General features: G+C 42.3%; 2 protein-coding genes across 3 annotated transcripts; one reads left to right on the forward strand and one right to left on the reverse strand.

Annotated features, from left to right (window-relative positions):
* Positions 1 to 1,453: 1,453 nt before the first annotated feature.
* Positions 1,454 to 11,702, forward strand: LOC105907258 (kunitz-type protease inhibitor 1-like). Of its 2 annotated transcripts, none has more exons than XM_031581568.2 (10): positions 1,454 to 2,526; positions 2,802 to 2,962; positions 3,350 to 3,491; positions 5,893 to 6,063; positions 6,800 to 6,838; positions 6,952 to 7,077; positions 7,862 to 7,912; positions 8,168 to 8,338; positions 8,757 to 8,816; positions 9,981 to 11,702. In XM_031581568.2, the coding sequence occupies exons 1-10, from the start codon at positions 2,115 to 2,117 to the stop codon at positions 10,169 to 10,171; spliced, it is 1,524 nt and encodes a 507-aa protein (XP_031437428.1). In that variant the 5' UTR covers positions 1,454 to 2,114; the 3' UTR covers positions 10,172 to 11,702. The 2 variants fall into 2 exon arrangements, with proteins under 2 accessions (XP_031437428.1, XP_031437429.1); XM_031581569.2 differs by having other exon boundaries at positions 1,455 to 2,526; positions 2,805 to 2,962.
* Positions 11,703 to 13,446: 1,744 nt separating this feature from the next.
* On the reverse strand, positions 13,447 to 17,373 carry LOC105907288 (retinol-binding protein 2-like). The gene is made up of 4 exons (XM_012835587.3): positions 17,216 to 17,373; positions 14,808 to 14,986; positions 14,237 to 14,338; positions 13,447 to 13,844 (listed from the first exon to the last, which is right to left on the reverse strand). Exons 1-4 carry the CDS (start codon positions 17,286 to 17,288, stop codon positions 13,791 to 13,793), a joined length of 408 nt encoding a protein of 135 aa, XP_012691041.1. The 5' UTR covers positions 17,289 to 17,373; the 3' UTR covers positions 13,447 to 13,790.
* Positions 17,374 to 18,285: the final 912 nt, after the last annotated feature.

An 18,285-nucleotide genomic window follows, 5' to 3' on the forward strand; every position in this document is an offset into this window, starting at 1 on the left:
TGCTATATATCCCCTCGAAATGGCAAACTTATCTCTGTCATGGATTTCATTATTTTGGGGGAGGGAAATAGTCAGTAGCAATCTATAACACAACTATATACTTATCCTAGAGATATGCAATGATGATTGCTGGGTAATATATATCTTGTTGTCCAATGTCAAGTCTCTATTTGATCATGTGACGAGACGATATAGCTAGTTTAGGCGCAAAATCTGAACTTCAAGACCGACAGGCTGACTGAGCACAGCCAGAGGCACAGAACACCTGCAAGCCGAACGATGTGTTTCAAACATAAAAGTGGTGATTCATAATATGCTTTTTCAATGGACAGGATAGCCAGCCCATTCAGCCTCTCTGATGAGTTTCAATTAATGAGTTTCAATTGGGAAAAGGATCGCTCGGCTGTTGCCACTGTCAGAAACAATAGCAGGGCAGTGCACACCTCACCGAATGTGGATTTTACGTAGTGACATACATATTCATCAATATGCCTGGTCATATAGCTCATCATCGCCTGCGAGCTGATGACCACTAGAACAGGGACATAGCAAAAACGTTTCCTGCACAACTCCTATCTTTCAAGCTGCCGTGCCCCTATTTAACAGGTTGTTATAATTTCGGAGTCAGGCTGCAGCCGAGCGCCTGTTTTATTGTGTATGTTTTTCAGATGTGGGTAAGCTGCTGTGTGAGCCGCCGCACCAAATCGTGCCTTTCATCCGTATTTTTAAGAACGCTTCAGCACAGTGCTATCCAAGTTTCTGATAGTTTTCTCTTTGACCTGTCTATATATATAAATATACATATACGCCTAATGGTGTGTTCGCGTGTGCACAATTTTTGCGGCCGCGTGCGCTCACGAAGGGGAGGGGGCATTTTACATGTCCAGGCCCAGGAGCACGGGTTCATAATCCGTCCATGTTCAGGGGATATGTATGAGTTCAATTTCTCAATGCAACACAGAATACATTATGAAAATACATTCATTGTTTTGTCATTCATTCTCAAAGGTGTCAAGTTACATTTCTCCTAAAAGGGAAACAATGAACTGATCAAAAACTGGATTCAATAATTGTTGAATCTGATTACAAGATTATCAGAATTCAGCACTTTAAGCAACATATTTCACGGACTGCTGGTCAAAAACAACCCAACTACGAAGATCTTATTTTTTAGGCCAGCAGTGACAACAGCTTTAAACTGAGAAGGTGGGGAAACAGGATGAATGAACGGATCTGAACCTCAGCTCAAGAGTATAATATCTCTGAGCTGTCAGTCTGTGTGAGGAATAAAAGAGAGGTTGTCTCAGAAAGACAATCGTCGCATTAACTGTTAGACACACTAGACAGTGGTTAACTGGCACCGAAACTTAAAGACGCATCGTCCTTTAAGACTGACCACATTTGTCATCGTCTACCGTTTTCTGTTCCTCTCTGTTCTGTTCCTCTATACGTAAGTTAAAGAACATCGGAGTGGTAGGAAGGCTGTGCGCAGCAGATCAACGAGCATAGCATAGTCATTTTCTGTGGATATTTAAAAGGTTGTAGAGACTTCATTTAATAACCAACTACATACTAACTAAAACTTCTGTAAACAGGAGTCTGTCAGTAAAAGAACAACAAAACCCCCCCGCATTGGATTCTATACGTATTTGGTGTTTCGGCTGTGCGTCACCACGTCTGGATAGCATGGTGACTTCCTGGACTAAGGTGCGTCGGGATACCTGTGCTTTCGACAGCTGGTTAGAGTGCTTTAATCTCCGCCCCCACTCAGTCCTATCTGAAGAAACTCCCGAGACGAGTGAATCATGCCAGACTGAAACTTGAAACCGACCAGTTTGACAGAATTTTCACCTGGATGAGCCAACATCTTTAACGTGCATTTGAGAATCACACTACCGGGAAGTAGACCTCTCGAGCAACTTACTGGACGCTGGACTCTCCTGTGTAAACTGAAAACGGAGGCAACTGTTACCAAGTGAATACTTTTGGAAGATACTCTTGTGTCCCTTCTCAAAAAAGACTCTTGTGTCCCTTCTCAAAAAGAAAGTGTGCTGGGTCTTTTTAAGACGAGGATATTGAAATAATTGCGAATGTGCGCATATTGAGTGTTTAGGATGGTCTCCACGCGTCTTGTGATATGGGGCGGTTTGCTATTATGTTTGGGCGTTTTGCCAGATAGAATCCTGTCAGACACTACAGACCAGAGCTGTACCAAGGAATTCAAGAAAGGTGAGGGGAACTTTGTTCTGGATACGGAGGAGTCCGTCTCGGAGGGAGCCACTTATATTGATGCCCCGACGGTACAGAGCCCCGAAGAATGTGTCGCAGCTTGTTGTCAAGATCTGAACTGTAACCTGGCATTGCTCGAAGTGGGTGCAGAGCAGGGGTCGGTAGGGGACTGTTTCCTCTTTAATTGCTTGTACAAGCAGAAGTATGTGTGTAGATTTGTAAAAAAGAATGGCTTCGTCAATTATATCCTTGACTCCGTCTATAACAACTACCTGGAAGGGCCAACCACTGACCCAGGTTGGTGAATTCATTAATAAACACATTTGCTTTACATTTACATACACATTACATTATTCTTAAACTTTTGATCACAGTTTATTTCTATGAATATGTGTACTGTTGTGCGATGTGAGGAGTAGGCATGACAAGTTTTTTTTTACCATTTTTTACCATTTCTGTGGAAATCAACAGGCATATTCAGAAATGGGTCTGACTTGTATCATAATTAGATCTAGAGAGTCACTCACTGAAACAAAAACACAATTATTTTCTGCCACACACTCTCGTGTCAGCAGGTGAGAAGGACAAACGTCCCATTGCTAACGTGGGGCAGGACATGGTGGTCCAGCCCAATGAAAGAGTGACCCTAAATGGCCACCAGAGCTGGGATGACAATAAGATCACCAGCTACCAGTGGAGCAAGGTGTCTGGGGACCCCTCTGTTGAGATGCAGGTGAGTCATCTACTCTAACTGATCTAGGCCCTGTTGAAACTGGTGATTAAGGTGGTGAGGTAAGGGCATGGCTGTAGTGGGAGTTGTTTGTTGTTTTGCAGCATACTGGTACATTGTGTCACACGGTAGTGGCATCATTTTGTCACTAGTGCTGTGTAATTTTTGTATTCCCTTTAACTCCTTTGAGGAGCATTACCTGTCCTGCTACATATCTCTGGGGTCACTCATGTGTTGTCTTGGGACTGTGTAATTAAGGTTATGTTGTCATGGTTGTGGTAGTTAAAGTAATTGTAGGCTTGAGAACAGTGTCCATCATTGTATAATTATAACACTTTTGAGTGTTGTTTTATGTCTTGTATGTCTTTTTTTTCCATATTCTTCTTAAAGAAATCTCACTTTGAGGACCAAGTCGAGCTGTACAACTTCAAGCCCGGTGTGTATGTGTTTGAGCTGAAGGTCACCGACTCCAGTGATCAGACGGACACCGAGCAAATCACTGTTCTAGTCCTGACACCCGAGCAGTCTGAGAGTGAGTACACTCAGCTTTGGAACTCTAGTACTCAGCTAGAGTACTCTAGAACTCCAGAACTAGAGCTAGTAATACTCTGGAATTCTAATCTAACATGCTCTTTCCCAATCCAGTCTCTGGCGGCCCCTTTGCCTCAAGGGTTTGTCTCTCCCTGCTTAGGCGACACCCGTGTGACCTAATCAAATTACCCTTAACACCCTTGATTGACTAAATCAGGAGTGTTAAGGTAATCAAGATGATGGGTTGCCTGGCATGTTGTGGATGCACTGTTGTTGTGAAGTTGGAAAATGTCTTGTGTTTCTCATGGTCTACAGACATAGTGCTGAGCGTTGAGGTTGGTTTTTAGATGAGTCAGTCTGTAAAAGTCACGTTTAACAAGGTAACAATTTTCCACACACCTAGACCACACATGTGAGCAAAAGAAAGCTGATGACTCATAGTGTGTGTGTGTGTGTGTGTGTGTTTGTTTGACCCCTCCCTTTCTTGCTGGAGCAACAGCTCGTCGTGGGAACAGGCTTAACATGTTTTTTATGGATCCGATGTTTTATGTTGTGTTGTGGGTGGTTGAGCACCTTTGCTTAGTGCTGTGAATCTCATCGGGGGTGGGAGGCGACACGACAGGACACACCCTTATTCACCTCACTTTGGAACGGATGTGTCACTCACAGGAGTGGGCTCAGCTGTGTAGGCGGGGATAGGAGGAAGATGCACAGACACCTGGCAGAAATGCTGGGAAATCTCTAAAAGGTTTTCTTTTGGTAATTGTGTAAGTGTGTAAGTGGGTGTTAAAGGAAGAGAATAATGGATGGAGAGAAAGGGAGTGCTATAGAGAGAGAGAGGGGGGGGTAGATTAGAAGGAGGAGGGGGTAGAAGGGAAGGGAAAGGTGTAAAAGGGCATTAGAGAAGAATTGGGGAGGAAGACCTGGTTCAGTGGCTGTCCAGGGTTCATATGGTGTACAAATATTAAAGGTTTTTCACTGGAACGGGACATGACCTCACAGCTCCCTGGAATGTTAATGTAAATGTCATTATAAATGTACCTGCGACAACATAGAAAAACATAGAAGGCATTGTGGCAAGATGGTGGGGCCATAGTTGTTAAACATGTTTGTGGCAGGTTCCATTTTTATTTTGGTAAACAGATTTCAGTATCTACCAATTATGGACTCACATTTCTTCCATGGCGGTGACGTGCCTATATGAAGGCAAGCCATTTTATAACATGTTGTTATGAACAAACATTGGCGGCGCCAAAGAAGTGCCAGAGGCAGTTCACCAACACTTCCTTGACTGACAAAGACATTGTGCTATAACCTACTGGTGTGACCTAGGGTATTTTTATAGACGTTATGCTTTCTTCTTAGGTAAGTCTTGTATGCCATTTCTGGACATGGAAAAGCCTTTAACAGTGGATTGAGTGACTCAAGAGTCTTTAACAGGGGACTGAGTGATTTATCAGGCTTTCATGTAATTTATTCCTTCATAAATATTGCAAAGGAATGCATTTCAAGCATTTCAAGGTGCATTAGATGAGATTGTATCACTATATTCCAAGTACACTTATTCAACCCAGACTGATGTTTGGGAATAACGTGTGCCATCACCTGAAACAAAGACAACTTTTTAAAGATGTGAAGCATCTCACGTTATGAGATCGGTTGGTCTCCATACATTCAAATCGGATCTGTTTTGCATTTCAGTTTGGTCTCTTAAACACGTGGGACAGTGCACATGACCTGCCTGGGGCGGCTTCTCAGGCTCTGTCAGGTGTCATGTTCATGTGGACATATTTGCAACTGTGCAGGTGTTCAGAGAATCGTGCGTTTTCATTGTCTAGCCTCTCTCCAATACTTCAGTAGTAAGAGCTCTAGGTTTTAGGCGGACATGCACATATGTGTCACGTGGTCAGGTTGCCATGGCGCACCTCGCCTCTCTGCCAAATGGTTACTTGTCGCGTTAGGCCGCACCCCTATCAGGTCTCCCTCACGTGGTACTTGCACTGCCAAGGTGTGCTTCTCATAGGCTGGGTGTGGTGTATGGGACAATGCTAACATCGTTTGTCCTGGACTTGTGGCATTATATCATTCTGTCCCTGTTTAGATACGTTTTTTATTGCCCTGGTTTCATAAAAGGCTTTCCTTGTGTCGGTTGAAAGCGGAGATTCGGTTGTAAAATATGTGGAAAGCTTACTCATTGTCAGGGCTAAAATTAGATTGCATTTTTGTAAGAATATCCATGTTTGTCATTTTTTTGTATAGATATGCATTCAGTGGTGTGTGTGGGTGTGCACGTGCTTGAGCATGTGACTTTTTAAACTATGTGTCTGTGTGTGAAACGTGTCTATATACTATGAATGTGTGCATATGTGTTATTATATGTATATTTCTGTCGTTGTCTCTAGGTCAATGTATGGCCCCTAAGAAGGTGGGCCCCTGTCGCGGGGCCTTCCCCCGCTGGAACTACAATGTTGTGACTGACCAGTGTGAGAAGTTTTCATTTGGGGGCTGCAAAGGCAATCAAAACAATTACCTGTCAGAGAAGGAGTGCTCTGATGCCTGCAACGGTGTCTCAGGTACAGGCTGCTATATGGAAACATAGTATACACGCAATATGGAAACATACTATACACGCAAAATGGAAACATAGTATACACGCAATATGGAAACATACTATACACGCAATATGGAAACATAGTATACACGCAATATGGAAACTTCATGGTCAAACAGGGTGTGCCGTGCCTTTGACTCCAAATCTAACCAAACCCCAGCCTCAAATGCAATGGCAAGACACATGACATTCACTCAGTGAGGTGCACTTAAAATGGACATTAAAACTAAGCAATCAAGAAAACCATGCTAATGAAGACACGCAGGTTTTTTTACCATCTACCTTCACTCTAGTTAGTAACAGTGGTTGGCACAAATTATTAAAAAAATATATTAAAGTTTCTACATGGTACTATACTGCCCTATGCCTCCTATGGTGGCGCTTGTAATTGCAGTTAGAGTGGGTTAACAAGGCAATGGACAGGTCAATAACAGCGTGATGGAGTGTGTCTGCTAGTGTGTGTCTCGGCTTCCCAAACTCTTGCTTGTCTTTCATGTCATCTGCCGTAATGACAGGAACGTAAATGTCAGATCATTCTCAAGGCTTGAACTGAATGTGTTTGTGTGTCAAAGAGATCTGTGAAATGAGGAAATGGAATTTATTATGGGCGTGTGTCTTCACCTGACTGAAGCTGTGAACCTATTTCAAATGAACCTGTTATTTATAGCATAGCTGGCTTTCTCACTGTCTTTCTACAGTTATTGCAGCCGGAAGGAGGGTTGGTCCGACCACTGAAGGTGAGCTCAACACACACACACACACACACACACACACACACACACACACACACACACACACACACACACACACACACACACACAGTCCTTCACTTACTTCTGTTCCTGTGTAGTTTGTGGGAAGATGTGCCAGGCTGACCAGTTCCGGTGTGACAACGGCTGCTGCCTGGACAAGTCACTGGAGTGTGATGACATTGTCCAGTGCGGCGATGGCTCCGACGAGTCAGACTGCAAGAAGTGTGAGGGAACGCACACACACACACACGTCTGTATTTTCATTCCATTAACCACTAATATGCATGGTGTCAGGGCCAGGCTCAGGAAGCGAACCCTGGCCGCTGGTTCTCTGGTCCAGAGAGAAGCTCACTGAGCTAATGCAGGAAGTAGGACCCAAGTGCTAGATGCTTGCAGGGATTGTTGTCTTTTTAATCACTTAATCCAAAAACGCAAAAAGGAATAATCCAAACGCTCAGAAGACAGTCAAAAACAGAGAAGTTGATTCTAACAAGACTAGGAAAAACAAGAGATTAACAAAGACTATGACTTAGACAATACAACTGGAACTAGCAAACTTGAGAGCCTTGAGAGACTTGAGAGCCTTGAGAGCCTTGAGAGCCTACAGAGCCCTGAGAGACTCGACACCTGAAACAAGAAACATGAAAGCTAGAAGCCAGTACTGACCAGAACACAAACGAGTAAGTCACCGAAAAGAACACCAAAAACAACCGGGTATAAATACAACTCTTAAATGGTCATGTGACCAATTAACTAACAAGCAGACAGGTGGAAACAATGGAAGGAAAACAGACACAGGAAGTCAACCAAAGCACATGTACAGGTATAACAAACACAGGAAGCACATATAGACATAACCACACCAAAAGCCTCTCTAGTTGGCGGCCTCTAGTGGCCCGGAGGTCCCAACTCGTGACAGAGATCCCAAGTCGTGACACATGGCTGTTTTTTGACTGAATCACATGATAATGTTGATGATTGATTTTGTCTTTTGTCTGTCATCTCTAGTGAAGAAGACTCTTACCAGGCTGTTGAATATCACTCTGAATGAACAGAAAGGTCCGTTTATGAAGTCCCACTACCGTCATTCTGTCACCTTATTCATTGTCCATTCATTGTGCTGCCTACTTGGGTTCAAACACCTTAAGACCACAATCTCCAAAAGATACACACACACACACACACACACACACACACACACACACACACACACACACACACACACACACACACACACACACACACACACACACACACACACACACACACACACACATATATATCCTCATGTTTCAATCTACCCCAATCCTCCAGCTCTTTGCACGGAACCCCCAATGACTGGCCCATGTCGCGCAAGCATGACGCGCTGGTACTACGACCCCCTCAGCCGCCACTGCCATCGCTTCAACTATGGGGGCTGCAACGGCAATGAAAACAACTTTGAGGGCGAGCCTAGCTGCATGGATATGTGTCGGTCTGTCACAGGTAGGCAACTGACACAACTGACAGATGAAGTAGCCTGCTTCAGGGCATCTATTACGCTGCATAGAGAGGCTTATTCCCTCTATGTGCTAATGTTAGAAGGTTATTTTTGTCTGGATGAGGTAAAAAGCATGAACTTCAATGGGAAGTCCAATACCTCATCAATCTAACTAGAATTTGCGTAAAGATGAAACCCCATCTGTATGTTGTGGTACATGGGGTGGATGATTGATGTCTTTACAATGACTACAGAGATAATGATGTCTCAACTCTCACATAAAACTAATGCACACATACATACAAAATACAGCGTATTGGTGTTAAGATGAAAAGCAAGAAGCCTACCACTGGCTGCTTAATCATCCAGAATCCAGATTTGCAATTAACATGCTAACATGCATACCCATGCTACTTACTCCAGAAAATGATGTCTTTGCCCGTGGGCTGTTTGAGTATCAAGAGCAAGACGAAACCAAGTCAGGTAAGAGGCATTTCTACCTGATACTGATATGTGGATTTGCTTTTCTTACCATGTGGAATTTATGAAGTCCACATTTGTTTGCTTTATATCAGATACTCTTGTTGAGTTCAAACAACCCAACATATTTGCTTTGTATTCATGTATTCATCGACATTGGTGTCTAGTATAGCTTAACAATCTTGAGGGGGTAAGGAAATATTGACCTTTCTGTGTGTGGGTGTGTTTGTTGGGCTAACCAGGGGGTATTCTAAGTGTGTCGTTTAGTGACAGGGTAAGTTCACTCAGAGTAAGTAGTAGTAGTAAACCTCCTAATATAAGACCCCTAATGGTTTCATTCTCCTAGCAAAACGAAGCTTTTCTATTAGGAGGTTTACCACTTACTCTGAGTTAACTTACACAGCTTTGTCACTAAACCATGTACTTGGAATACCCCCCAGGTGGACAACATTTTGACTTTTTGTCCCGCATACCACATATAAGCTAATGTCCCACATTTACTTTGGTCATTAGTTTTTTAATTGTCAGAAATAAGAACACACGGATGCCTTTTTTTTACTTGCTCGACACATGGGCCACTTATGCCATTGCAGCATAGTTTCTACTCTATTTAATAGCACTACATCAGAAGCCGCAACCTGGCTCATACAGATGCAACATAGCCAGGCTTTTAGAAAAGCTTGCCTTTCATCCAGTGGCCGAGAAGAGCATAATGAAGGCAGTCATCGAGAGGCTCTGACGGCCGTCAATCAAACTGTGCAGACATGGGGCCGGTGAACTCCTCTCTTGCATCACAAAAAGCAAACTTACACAGGTGTTAACATGGCCCACATTGTCCCATACAAACGTACTACTCATCCCACATTTGGTCTGTTTGCCTCTGGTCACCCTGGTGTGTGCGTGTGCGTGTGAGTGCATGCGTGCGTGAGTTTTTTTAAGCCCTTAACCCACTTTTCTTAACACCTTGGTGTTTTTTTACATTGTCATTGGGTCTACCATGCTTATCCTGTCTAGGCAAACTAGTCCCCAGTGTACTACAACATGAATAATTGACCAGAATAGGAGTCAACGGAATTCAGCATCTTAAAAGTCTTTTAATAAGCTTTGAGTTGTGTCTGTGTGTATAAACTGTACTGACTACATCTCTGTGATGGATGTCTGTCTTAGGGTCTGTTGCCGTGGCTGCGGTGCTGGGCGTGTGCATCCTGGCCGTCCTGGCGTTGCTAGGTTACTGCCTTTTGAAGGAAAAGAGGAAGAAGGGTCAGCAGCGCGTGAGTGTGGTTGCCAACGGCGCCCAGATCCCACTGACGGATGACTCTGAGCACCTAGTCTACAAGTCCACCACCAAACCTGTCTGAGGGTCTGACTGACTGTGGGCCTCAAACGTTACATCTGTCTTTTTGTGTGTGTGTGTGTGTGTGTGTGTGTGTGTGTGTGTGTAGACTAGTCGTCTAATACTAGTTGTTTCATTTTCTACACGTTATTGGAAAGTGATCGCTATATTCTGTAGTGGCTCCCACTGAGTCAGCGCACAGCAGGCAGGGGCTGACCTCTGACCTTTCCCGGCTATTACTCAGGGAGACTCTAGCATCGAGGAGGATGAAGAGGTGTCGTGCTTACAATTTAGTGAGACAAAAGTTTGCAACTTATACATCAAAATGAAGCTTAGAACCTGTAGTTTTAGCTGTATGTGTTCATTTCCTCCATTTAAAAAAAAAATATTTTTTTTTTTAAACGTTTTACTTTTTCATTTCAGTCAATATTCGTCTGTTTAAGATGTAACATGCTGTATGTTTCAGTCATAGATTTAATGGAATTGTGACTTAGCGTCCACTAACACCCTGCCAAGTATGTCATGGTTATTTAAACAGACAGCAACAAATTCAACTGACAGCAAAAAATAATTTGCAAAACTACTAATGCAGCACCCCCAGTCAAAATAAATTGCCAATGAACTAGTGCTGTCTGGGAGCACTTTACAATCAGCCCAACGGATACAGCTAACATCCTCTGCAAATTGTGCAGGGCCACAGTAAGCAGAGGCAGGGATGTGAAAAATAAAATTAGTAATAATATTAATATATTCCAATATTAAATCACTTTAATATGCATCATTATTTTACTGGCTACCTGCACATGGAAATGAACATGTCATGTTTTGCATCATTTTGCCGATGTTAGCCAGCTCCGGACGTATCTGGTTAATTCTCTCTCTCTCTTGCTCTCTCTCCCTCTCTCCCTCTCTCCCTCTCTCCCTCTCCCCCTCTGTCCCTCTCCCTTTCTCTCTCTCTGCTGTGGTGTGAAAAGCAGCAGGATATGTAGAGGCGAGATTGTGTGCACTGAATTATAGGGCAATGTGTGACATTGCTTCCACGTCTTTGTCTTTGCTCAGGTTAAGGGAATTTAATAACTGTACTTGACATATTGTATATCACGCATATAGAGTGTCAGTAAAAAAGGGGGACAGTGAAAAAGTTTTAGGGCGAGTATGAAATACTGCAATGCCATAAGATGAAGACAAACACACAGCCATGTATTTTTATCTTGGTATGATGTGAATACACCACATCACCAGGCCCAACAGGATATGGTTTCATTCTTAGCTTTTGTTTTTAGGCTGATGTTTTTACTGCTGTGTTTTTATTTGAACGCTCCTTTATTCTCTCATGAAGTTTGTGATTCTTTTATTTGTGTTATGAAACATTTCGTAAATATGCTGTTATCAATAATGTGCATTATTATTATCTGCGTAGTAAAAAAAAAAAATCTTGTCTCAGATCATTGTTTGGAAGTATGGTGAAATATGTGTACCGTACATCAAATATCTGATTTCTCATTGTAAATAATATCACACATGAATTCATCGATAAATAAATTATGATACAATCAGCACTTTACACTTATTTCCCCCAGAATCATCTGATGCATGATTTCCAGGTGTCCAGAGGGTGGCAGTATAGTCTAGCCTGATCGTTATTTACATCCTTTCAGCATTTGACTTGGGTGTGACCGTTCATAACAGTAAGCAGTAACTCTGTGCTACTGTATTAACTCTTAAAAATGTCATGTAATTCATAGGAATTGCTTTAAAGTACTCTATGTCTTTCAACATTTCTCTCTCTGTCTGTCTGTCTCTGTCTCTCTGTGTATGTTTCCCAGTACATCAATTTCACTCTGTGTAAATGTGTTTCTAAATCCGTACTTATAATTGAAACGATTCTCTACTCCTGGGTGAATGGCTCAGCCAATTTTCTACTCTCAGCCAACCCTTAGGGTCAATATTGAGCTGGTGAAATTTGGTCACAAAGCACCAACTCGGCTAGAACACCAGTGTTTATGAATTTCATACAGCGTGCAGAGAGGGGAACTAGGGCGTATTGGACCAATTTAGCCCAGTGGGCAGCATTATTTAAAGGGTGCCTCATTTCTTCAGAGGGGGTGAGAGAAGGAGTACTTTCCTGCGGATGTGGATGCGAGGGATTCGATGAACGCGGTGAATGCAGAGTACTTTGAGTACGGTTTGAGTTTGTTTTGTATAGATGTTTTGGGATCATTGGAGAGATTTCCCTTCTATAATAATAATTATATATTTTTCTAAGAAAACAACCGTCACTTGCACCGTTTTTTCCCTACTTCAGCACACAGTCATGATAGACAAGGGCATCCATTCACATCCCAGCATACAGCTAAACAGTCATTCACACACATTTAGGGCTGAGACGATTACTCGAATAATTCTTTGCCCCCTTTATCTCTTTATCTAAACAGGAAGTAAAGAAGTAATTCTGGTCTATGATTGGTTAAGACCTGTCACCAGACCAGTTTTAACCAATCAGAGACCAGAATTACTTCCCATTACCACCGATCATCGGTTTACAAAGTTCAAAAGTCAGGCAATCGACAACGTTACTCAATGATGAAATAAAGGTCCCGATATTAGCCAAGCAAATTCATAGTGGTTTCCGTTCCGGTCAGGTGACAGGTCTTAACCATTCAGAGACCATTATTACTTCTTTACTTTCTGTTTTACCACAAATACTCTGGTTACCACGCATCCTTTACCGACAACGGTATTTGTCATCATTTGTGGCCTATGTTATGAGTCAATATTGATGACTAGGCATGATGTTAAGTAGCAAGTGAGGAAATGCACCAAGATCTCATGTCATGCAGGAGATACAATCCTTTTTCCTTTTGTATTTAGACCAAACTAAGGCCAAATAGCCTTTATTTGTGAAGTTGAATTTCATAGTTTCATATGTTATACATGTTTCACAGTAAGTTTACATTACTGTGTGTATTGTTATTTATTTGTTACAAGGGCAGATGGCACTAAATGGGCTTAGTTTTGAAACCAATAAGCCAGTGGTTTTGAGCTTTGATCCAATAAAGTTGGAATAAAAACCTGTTTTTGTCAGGAATAACAGCCAATTGCTTGGTCATTTTAACAGGCCTGTCATGTTGCGTAACGCACTATTGATATTGTTGTTTAAAAAAGTACTTTTTATCCGATTACTCGATTAATCGATTAAATAATCGTTAAAATGCTTGATTCCAAAAATATTCGATAGTTGCAGCCCTACACACATTTATGTACACAGATATGTAAGTACACAGTCACATGACCAAAGAAGAGGATCAAACTCAATTTATTGAAATGTGTTATGAATATGCAACCGGTTGTATCATCAACAGAGCTGGATTAGATGGGACGGGGCCTAGGTAACACTAGTTCTTCACAGGTTGGATCATCAACAGATCTGGATTAGATGGGACGGGGCCTAGGTAGCACTAGTTCTTCACAGGTTGTATCATCAACAGAGCTGGATTAGATGGGACGCGGCCTAGGTAGCACTAGTTCTTCACAGGTTGGATCATCAACAGAGCTGGATTAGATGGGACGGGGCCTAGGTAGCACTAGTTCTTCACAGGTTGGATCATCAACAGAGCTGGATTAGATGGGACGGGGCCTAGGTATCACTGTTTCTTCTTGAACACCTGGTGACACACCTTATCCTCCGCTGTGATGTCCTGTAACACACACCCACACACACATAAGCATGATTGATTGAAAACTCCCCAGCCACCATGTGTGTGTGTGTGAGAGAGGCTGTTTGTTGATGTGACCTAGATTCAGAAAGTGCTTCTCAAATTATGTGGTTTCATGCCTGTGGGAATGTTTCAATGTGAGTGCAGTTGCATACCTTTGTGATTACATTTGTGCAGTTCTATGGATTTATAGGTATAGTTATGTTTGTAGGGTCCAATGTGTGTGTGTGTGTGTGTGTGTGTGTGTGTGTGTGTGTGTGTGTGTGTGTGTGTGGTGCCCGTGCATGTGGATGCATGCATATTTGTGAGGTCGGTTCCATCTTGTCTGTGTTCTGCGGTGATGAGGGGCTGATCAGGGTGATGTGTTGACCTACCAGATAAAGCAGGTCTCCCTCAATCCAGTGCGTCCAGCCACGATTGGCCTTCTCCCCCTTCTGCACACACACCAGTTTATCCCCATCCCGCGTCACCGTTGTCTGCATGAACACACAGACACAAAAAGACACATAAATCACTCTCACAAATTCATACAGACACACAAACACATAAAAGCATGTCTGGTTTGTGGTGTATGTAATGTGGTGACTAGCAGCACATATTAATAAATGAATTAATCTTTTAATGTTGACCTCTTATCTGTTTCTTTTCCAGTTCTGCATTGCACTGTGTCGGCACTGTTTCTTCGGAGGACATTCAGATTTCCCTTATCTAATCTCATCTAGCTTAATCTAGTCTAATCATGTACTCACTTTTATAGCGACACTGTTCTTGCACAGATATGTGTTGGCGAAGACACTTGTGTAATTGGAAAAATGTCCCATAACTTTTTATTGATCTTTTTGTAATTACAGCACTTGTAACTGTCCAGTAAATGTAACTTGCTAAACTATTGTCAGAGTGATAGACCCTCATTGGAGTAATACAAAATGGCTCGTGCTACTGTACCATGACTTTCCTGTTGTCCAGCCCTTTAGTCTGTTCCTCAAACTCCTCTCCAATGGTGAAGTTGACATCGTAGTTGCGGAAGGTGCTGAGGGTTTGGGTCTCGAAGCGGTCTCCGTTCTGGACAATGACTTTGGTCTGAGTGAGGTGAGCTGCAATCTTACGTGTAGCAAAGTCGATGTCTGCCAAAATAACATAACAACAAAAACAGATTTTGTTAATACAGGAACTTATTATCTCGATGAGGCAAACATGGATCTGTTTACTACATGCCTCACAAATGTATGTATGTGTTGTCTTTTTGTATGTATGTGGGCGGTGGGGGTGGCTCATGGATTTCACGGATTTCAGTCATGTTAACTTGACAGGTATGACACACGCACGCACGCACGCACGCACGCACGCACGCACGCACGCACGCACAAACACACACACACACACACACACACACACACACAAAGACATTCTACTATTCTCCCTCATGCACCTCCCTCAAGCATCTCATGTAGATCATATAATCCCACAGTGCAACAAATACAAGTAAATGAGTCCAAATTCACACTGCATGGTAATCACACATGCACACACACACACACACACATACACAAATTCTTATTCACTCAAGTGTTCCAGACTGACTTGATACTAAATTATCCTAAACTAAAAGTTCAGCTGAAATCAACTAACAAATTGGCAAATTAGTAGCAACTGAAGTCTCCATTACATCTTTAAAACAACATTAAAATGATCTCAATAGTAAGTCCCTTTGGATAAAAGTATCTGCCAAATGACTTAATCTAAATGTAAAATAACTTGAGATTAAATGAATGGAGACACATACATTATGCTAAGCTTTGGTGCTCTACGTTTTATTGCTGTTATCAATATTGTGCATTATTATTATTATCTGTGTAGTTAAAAAAAAACTATGGGTCTTTGGGTTGTTAAGTGGTTTAAGGTTGGAGGTCATATGTGTGTTGCAAGGCAATTTCATACATAAATGTGCTTACACACACACACACACTATCTCAGTGATAAGGTTCTTGGACCCGTCAATATCTGATGAGACACTGACCTATAACCTTTGATCTGATATGGTCTTATTTTCTCAACACAACCAAGTATTGGTGATGTGGGTATACACATACTTCTCTCGCATGGTGATTATTATCACCCACATCCCCACTCTATAAACATCTATAGAAAACCTACAGCTATTGAACAAACTTTTTACTAGACAAAGTGCCAGCTCCCCTTTTCACCTCTCTCTTCCTACCTCTCTCTTGCTATCGAACTCTCTTCATCACTTTCACTCCCAGTATACCTATATGGCATTATTAATCTGTGTATATATATATATGTGTACATCCAGACTCCAGAGTCAGATCCTGGGAAATAAATGACTACATCATCTATCAACCCTGCAGATTAGCATTAACTAAAATGTATAGCCTACCTTCACGAAGCCAACTGTCACTGTGGCACTTTGTCAGATTTGTAGGTCTGAGATAGGGTAAATATTTCGTTTTCTGACCCGATTAAAACTCATGGTTCTTGTTGGTTTCGAAAAAAGTCTTCAATAACTTCAGCAAAGCGGAAGAGTGTGGAGCAAAAAAGGTTTATTTTGCCAGTGCAGTACCAACAACATAAACCTGAGCAAGTCGCAAGACTATACTGATATCACAGAGATTTACCATTGTTTATATACATCTGATGAGGCCCTCGTGTCACCATAAATCTCCTCCCCCCCATCTGGTCTTTTAAGTGGTTTATTGAAAGCTGAAAACACTGGATCTCATAATGCTGGACACCATTCTTAGTTGGTCTGTCATCGTGGCCACTTGTGCGCACCTCATAGCTGACTCTTAACCGTCTCTATCACAGGTGCTCTAAATCACCCCTGGCTTGGAGCCCTGTTTGGCACAGTGGCACAGTGGAAGGGGGAAACTCTCGGGCCAACAAGCCGGCACATAGGAAGATTCCCCACAGTCTTTGGGTGGGCTCCCTACCCAATGTGCGTAGGACTGCTGCATTCTATTTTTAAGCACACACACACAAGTCCTATCAGTAGTGTAGCTCATGCTGTAGTAGTACAGTAGTTTTAACAGCTTATTATCATGAATATCCTTGTGATTATACTGATTGTTAATGTTGTACCCATACTGGTGATTATATTGCTGGTTAATAGTACACATACACAGATTATTGAGTTTTTCATAGACATATTTTCCACCACACACCCATAAACTCTGTGTTGCAAAGGCGGTAGGAGACTGCTGTGTAGAAAACTGTTATATAGACTGCATGTGTGCGAGGGACTGAATAACATGTGTATTTGTGTGCAAGCCTTTGTTGATCGGTATATATAATTTTTTCTGAGTGTAAGTGTATTATAGAGAAAATGTGCTTACCAATGGCCTTCATCACATCTTCAAAGTTGTCATTCTTGATCATCTCCCAGCGACCATTGTAGTCTGCAGACATTTTTACCTTGGTGTGTTTGTGTGTTAGTCGGAGAAAGAAAAGGTGCCTGGTCCTGGGTCAGAGATGGTAAAGGGGTGAGGTTCACCGTTTCAGCTATTTATATGATACGTGGGTGTGGGTGGGTGTATGTGTGTCCATGTGTCAGCGTGTGTGTGTGTGTGTTTGTACCACGGGTCAGAGTTCTAAAATGTTGGACACAGTCTGGCAGACAGTCAAGTGTGTCAAGTACCTTCAAGGTTGCTTCCCAGTTGTACAGATGAATAACCTGTAATGACTGAGCAATGATGCAGCCACGTAGACAAACGCAAAACACAATCATAGAAATACTTGCAAATACAGGGTATTTAACTATGACAGGTTAAATACCATGTGTTTGCCATGTGTTAATAGACTCACTGTTATATCTATCTTCCCAGCCCCCTCCAGTATGCATACAAAGCAGAGCCACCACATGACCTAAATCCGAGTTTAACCTCCCCAATGGGGGCGAAGAGTCGTTGGTTTCTTCACCAGGGTGGAGACGAGATGGAGCCTATTGCATCACCTCCCCTTTGTAGCTGGCCTTACTGGACATGTACTTGATACTATAAACTGCGCTATGGTGTTTTTTCCAGTAACTTTGTTGGCGCGGTACGTGTTCTTGTTCGATGTGTCCTGAAGCTGACCTCGTTTTAACTACTTCTTGTGAAAATGTTGTTCCCTTTGACAGGCTCTCATGCCCTGGAGTCTACTACAAATTCGATTTCTTATCCTTGAACGATCAGAAGTATGGGGCGCAGATGGGCGCGATCAACGGGAGATTTTCACGTTGCAATAACATATCATACACCCCCATCGCACTAAACAACCACACTCAAACAAAGAAATATTGTATTAATTTGCCTATTAATATTGTATTAGTTAGCCTGTTGTTAACCTTTCCTGCTAGTCGTAGTCGGAGATTACAAGGGAGACTTTTGTTTACTGCTCCAGGGCCGAAGTGTTCTATATTCTAAAC

The sequence above is a fragment of the Clupea harengus genome, chromosome 15 (genome assembly GCF_900700415.2).
Source record: "Clupea harengus chromosome 15, Ch_v2.0.2, whole genome shotgun sequence".
Classification (NCBI taxonomy): domain Eukaryota; kingdom Metazoa; phylum Chordata; class Actinopteri; order Clupeiformes; family Clupeidae; genus Clupea; species Clupea harengus.